Consider the following 6087-nt stretch of genomic DNA (forward strand, 5'->3'; position numbering starts at 1 on the left):
AACCCCTGTATACAGCCTCCTCATTGACTCTGTAAACACGGTATAGTTTTTTTATTATGTAACTTTTTTTCTTACCTCTTATTTTTCTTAACTACATTGTTGGTTAAGTAAGAATTTCATGGTAATGTCTACACCTGTTGTAGCTTTGTATTGTAGGTTTAAGGGAATAGTATGGTCACATCTAGAGAAAAAATTAACAGAGTAAATGTGTATAAACACACTTCCTATTCATGGAAGTATTTATTCATCATCTACATATTCATATTACGCTTCTACGTCTGTGTACAGGAACGTATTAGTTGTAAGACGTAAGAGAAAATATATCAGCTTATTGTTAAATAATTATGACGTTCTTTCCAATACAAAAGGTGTTGTAACTATTGTTTCCAAACTGCGTTACCCACTCCAGCCAGCAGATGGCGATGTGCGTCTTTCAGGTGATGCTTCTTGAGTGACGTATAATGGACTGGACGGGACGCTTCTTCAGGAACAACAAAGCGCCAACTCTTTCAACCACCTCGGTAGCTTGCTAGCCAACATAAAACTGAAAGATTGACGTTTTAGACCATGCTAATGTACATTATCTAATCTCAGTGTTTTAAACGATTTTCGGTTGACGTATCAACTGGTTCAATTTGCAAACGTGTTAAAGATTGATACTGAGCCTAGCACGAGGCTAGACGCTAATGCTAGCTAGCTAGCTAACATCCCTGACCATGAGCTCACTAAACTCCTCCTCCCTTGCTAATGAAGAGGGGGTCTGCTGTATGGAGAAAGAATCTTTCAGAATGAAAAAGGAGGAAGAGGAGGCTGTTATAGTGAAAGAAGAGAAAGAACCGTTTAGAGAGGAAGATGATGCTATCTCAATAAAGGTGAAGGAGGAAGACGTTTTGGGAGTGAAAGAGGAAGAGACAGAATATCAGATTAACACCAGTGAGTACTGTCTTTAACAGGGACACAAACTATGCCGTTGTTGAACTAATGTGTGGTTTTAAAGTGGTATTCTACTGAAGTTCTACACTTGAATATGTTGTTCAGTGCTGTAGGAATTGTTAAAGGGTCAATCTGCCATTGGTTCATATATTTTAGGGACTTTTCAATTAGATGTATTGAATTCTCCATGTGGCCTATATTAAAGTTCCCCTCATCTAATATAACAGGCTTTTAAAATTCTATATTGGTGCATATTTTCTACTTAAAATAACAAAGGGATGCAAAAGCCACCCATTTTGTGGAACGAACCTTTTACATTTGCATCACAAACACTATTTTAGGAAATCATGATGAAAGTGGCCATTTTAGACATATGCATGCCTCTTGTAACTCTATGATTGCAATAGATGGTCATAAGTTTACCATCTGTTTGATGTTCTCATTCACACAGGAGAGAGACATGACTATGGTGGATCCTCTGGGGAGCCTCAACATCCTGATGCTGACGAGGAAGAGAAGAGTCTCTCCAGATCAGAACACCAGATGGTACAGCTTGGTCTGGTCTAGCATACAGCTTGGTCTGGTCTAGCATACAGCTTGCTCTATCTGGGTCTGGGCTGGGTTTCTGTAAATTACTTCATGACAACAGTGACATCAGCATCCATAATGATGTGCGTCCGTGTCCCCTCTTTATGGTTACCAGGACAACGCTAGCCCTTCCTCCCTCCCGGAGTCCCTGTATCGTGCCTCTCCTGGTAGCACCTTACTGCTGGGTATGAAGAGGTTGTCTGTGCTGCTGGTGGACTGCAGGAAAACAACGGGGCTGAGTGGAACTGTGAGAGGAGGAGAAGAGAAGAAAGGATCAGATTTGACACATCAAAGTAAGTGCTGTAGTTTAGTTTGAACAAATACAATAGATCTGTTACCAGGAAGATAGACTGGTATCTGCTACCAGGATAACCAGCAGAGTTCTGTTAGTTGACAGGATGTTATGAATATCATAACACTGAGAAAGGATTCTGACAATGAAAAGAGAGAAACCAATTGACCATATAAAACCTTGATGAAAGTTAGCTTCGGAGAGAAACCAATAGACCATATAAAACCTTGATGAAAGTTAGCTTCGGAGAGGTTTCAATGATCAAGGTGCTTGTTTTACAAAGACTTTTCCTTAAAACATTATGGATGTTACATTGCCTGTCCCAGTCAACACCCCTCTCTTTACAAGACTGTAAAACAGGCAAACTAAACTCAGGACTTTGGTCATTAATTAACTAATACTGGAGGAAAGCTGGGATCAGGCTGCCCACTCAAGCAAAAGCTTCGAACTGTAACCAGTGCCGGCAACCTTGTTCAGGTTATCAATCAACCTACCAGGGTAGTGACAAACAGTAGAGGAATGAAATCATCAACATGGTTTGATCATATCTTTACTAATGCTGCAGAAATGGGGTTTAAAGCAGCTATGAAAGTTATATACAGTATATCACAAAAGTGAGTACACCCCTCACATTTTTGTAAATATTTAGGTATATCTTTTCATGTGACAACACTGAAGAAATGACACTTTTCTACAATGTAAAGTAGTGAGTGTACAGCTTGTATAACAGTGTACATTTGCTGTCCCCTCAAAATAACTCCACACACAGCCATTAATGTCTAAACCGCTGGCAACAAAAGTGAGTACACCCCTAAGTGAAAATGTCCAAAATGGGCCCAATTAGCCATTTTCCCTCCCCGGTGTCATGTGACTCGTTAGTGTTACAAGGGCTCAGGTGTGAATGGTGAGCAGGTGTGTTAAATTTGGTGTCATCGCTCTCACACTCCCTCATACTGACTGGAAGTTCAACATGGCACCTCATGGCAGAGAACTCTCTGAGGATCTGAGAAAAATAATTGTTGCTCTACATAAAGATGGCCTGGGCTATAAGAAGATTGCCAAGACCCTGAAACTGAGCTGCAGCACGGTGGCCAAGACCATACAGCGGTTTAACTGGACAGGTTCCACTCAGAACAGGCCTCGCCATGGTCGACCAAAGAAGTTGAGTGCACGTGCTCAGCGTCATATCCAGAGGTTGTGTTTGGGAAATAGACGTATGAGTGCTGCCAGCATTGCTGCAGAGGTTGAAGGGGTGGTGGGTCAGCCTGTCAGTGCTCCGACCATACGCCGTACACTGCATCAAATTGGTCTGCATGGCTGTCGTGCCAGAAGGAAGCCTCTTCTAAAGATGATGCATAAGAAAGTCCGCAAACAGTTTGCTGAAGACAAGCAGACTAAGGACATGGATTACTGGACCATGTCCTGTGGTCTGATGAGACCAAGATAAACTTATTTGGTTCAGATGGTGTCAAGCGTGTGTGGCGGCAACCAGGTGAGGAGTACAAAGACAAGTGTGTCTTGCCTACAGTCAAGCGTGGTGGTGGGAGTGTCATGGTCTGGTGCTGCATGAGTGCTGCCGGTACTGGGGAGCTACAGTTCATTGAGGGAAGCATGAATGCCAACATGTACTGTGACATACATACAACATGATAACGACCCCAAACACACCTCCAAGACGACCACTGCCTTGCTAAAGAAGCTGAGGGTAAAGGTGATGGACTGGCCAAACATGTCTCTAGACCTAAACCCTATTGAGCATCTGTGGGGCATCCTCAAATGGAAGGTGGAGGAGTGCAAGGTCTCTAACATCCACCAGCTCCGTGATGTCGTCATGGAGGAGTGGAAGAGGACTCCAGTGGCAACCTGTGAAGCTCTGGTGAACTCCATGCCCAAGAGGGTTAAGGCAGTGATGCAGAAAATGATAGTGGGTGGCCACACAAAATATTGACACTTTGGGCCCAATTTGGACATTCTCACTTTTGTTGCCAGCAGTTTAGACATTAATGTGTGTTAAGTTATTTTGAGGGGACAGCAAATTTACACTGTTAAACAAGCTGTACACTCACTAATTTACAGTGTTGCAAAGTGTCATTTCTTCAGTGTTGTCACATGAAAAGATATACTCAAATATTTACAAAAATGTGAGGGGTGTACTCACTTTTGTGATATACTGTATTTAGAACCACCTGCTTGATAGGAATCCAGCAACGTCTGTGTCTTGAGTGTCATAGAATTGTCTGTTTTTGTGTTCTGACTTGTAAAACAGGATGAATAAAATAAGTAATGTAAACATAGCAGTAATTACCAGGAAGCTCTACATTTGTTTTAAAATCACACTAAGATTGTTAAAACTGGCCTCAGGTTATTGAGAGATCTGATTAGGATTTACTCTCGTAGCAAGGTTGTTTTATCATGTGGTTTCATTCAGGTCCCTATTTTTTTTAAACACTTGTCTTTGGCAGGAGAAAGACCAGACTCACAGGAACCAGAGCCAGGGACGTCCAAACCAGCAAGACGACACCAGTGCTCCCACTGTGGAAAGGGTTGTAACCGGTTATGGGACGTGAAACAACATGAGAAAATACACACAGGGGAGAAGACTTACCACTGCTCCCAGTGTGGAAAGAGTTTTAACCAGAAAGCACACCTGAAAGCTCATGAGAGAATACACACAGGGGAGAAGCCTTACCACTGCTCCCGGTGTGGAAATAGTTTTAACGATTTAGGGAAACTGAAACGACATGAGAGAATACACACATGGAAGAAGCCTTATCACTGCTCCCAGTGTGGAAAGAGTTTTATTGGTTTAGGGAAACTGAAACGACATGAGAGAATACACACAGGGGAGAAGCCTTACCACTGCTCCCAGTGTGGAAAGGGTTTTAATGAGAAATCAAACCTGAAAGTTCACGAGAGAATACACACAGGGGAGAAGCCTTGCCACTGCTCCCAGTGTGGAAAGAGTTTTAACAATTTAGGGAACCTAAAACAACATGAGAGAATACACACAGGGGAGAGGCCTTACCACTGCTCCCAGTGTGGAAAGTGTTTCAACCGGCCAGGGCATCTGAAACTGCACGAGAGCATACACACAGGGGAGAAGCCTTATCACTGCTCCCGGTGTGGAAATAGTTTTAACGATTTAGGGAAACTGAAACGACATGAGAGAATACACACAGGGAAGAAGCCTTATCACTGCTCCCAGTGTGGAAAGAGTTTTATCGGTTTAGGGAAACTGAAACGACATGAGAGAATACACACAGGGGAGAAGCCTTACCACTGCTCCCAGTGTGGAAAGGGTTTTAATGAGAAATCAAACCTGAAAGTTCACGAGAGAATACACACAGGGGAGAAGCCTTACCACTGCTCCCAGTGTGGAAAGAGTTTTAACAATTTAGGGACCCTGAAACAACATGAGAGAATACACACAGGGGAGAAGCCTTATCACTGCTCCCAGTGTGGAAAGAGTTTTAACAATTTAGGGAACCTGAAACATCATGAGAAAATACACACAGGTGAGAAGCCTTTCCACTCCTCCCAGGGTGCAAAGCTTTTGCCCATTTAGGAAGCCTGAGAGAACACATGAGACTGCACACAGAGGAGAATGCTTACAAAAGGCCAGACTGTGAGAAAACATATTACTCATAACAGTCACTTAAACGTCTTTAGAGAATCCACACAGGAGAGAGAAATGACTTCTCTTAGCGTGTATATTGATATTTCACATCACATTGACTTAAAATTCATCAGAGAACACACACAGTGCTCCCGTTGTCTTATATTGTACACTGACAATGTGTTTACCTGTTTTTACCATATTAAATTATTTCTTCCAATTATTGATAAACATGTACCTGTTAAGAAACTGACTGTTAGAACTGTTAAGGCTCCATGGATTGATGAGGAATTTAAAAACTGTATGGTCATTGGTAAAAATAGGAAAGAGTTTTAACCAGAAAGGACACCTGAACCAACATGGGAAAATACACACAGGGGAGAAGCCTTAACACTGCTTAACACTGCGATTTGGTTGGGTTGTGTATCGGAGGACGCATGACTTTGACCTTCGTCTCTCCCGAGCCCGTATGGGAGTTGTAGCGATGAGACAAGATTGTAGCTACTAACAATTAGATACCACGATATTGGGGAGAAAAAGGGAGGTAAAATTAAACATTTAAAAAATTAAAACACATGAGACTCCACACAGGGGAGAAGCTTTACCACTGCTCCCAGTGTGCAAAGCGTTTGCCCATTTAGGAAGCCTGAAAGAATAC

General features: G+C 42.4%; 1 protein-coding gene across 1 annotated transcript; it reads left to right on the forward strand.

Annotated features, from left to right (window-relative positions):
* The first annotated feature begins 485 nt into the window (after window positions 1-485).
* LOC139394693 (zinc finger protein ZFP2-like) lies at window positions 486-5581 on the forward strand. The gene is made up of 4 exons (XM_071142788.1): window positions 486-933; window positions 1385-1479; window positions 1637-1814; window positions 4276-5581. Exons 1-4 carry the CDS (start codon window positions 717-719, stop codon window positions 5376-5378), a joined length of 1593 nt encoding a protein of 530 aa, XP_070998889.1. The 5' UTR covers window positions 486-716; the 3' UTR covers window positions 5379-5581.
* The last annotated feature ends 506 nt before the right edge of the window (window positions 5582-6087 follow it).

This window comes from Oncorhynchus clarkii, unplaced genomic scaffold, assembly GCF_045791955.1.
Source record: "Oncorhynchus clarkii lewisi isolate Uvic-CL-2024 unplaced genomic scaffold, UVic_Ocla_1.0 unplaced_contig_6262_pilon_pilon, whole genome shotgun sequence".
Taxonomy (NCBI): Eukaryota; Metazoa; Chordata; class Actinopteri; order Salmoniformes; family Salmonidae; genus Oncorhynchus; species Oncorhynchus clarkii.

Coding starts and splice junctions, on each gene's coding strand:
- LOC139394693 (XM_071142788.1), top strand. CDS start 717: ATGAGCTCACTAAACTCCTCCTCCCTTGCTAATGAAGAGGGGGTCTGC. Junction 1,480..1,636: donor CCAGATCAGAACACCAGATG/GTACAGCTTGGT, acceptor TATGGTTACCAG/GACAACGCTAGCCCTTCCTC. Junction 1,815..4,275: donor ATCAGATTTGACACATCAAA/GTAAGTGCTGTA, acceptor TGTCTTTGGCAG/GAGAAAGACCAGACTCACAG.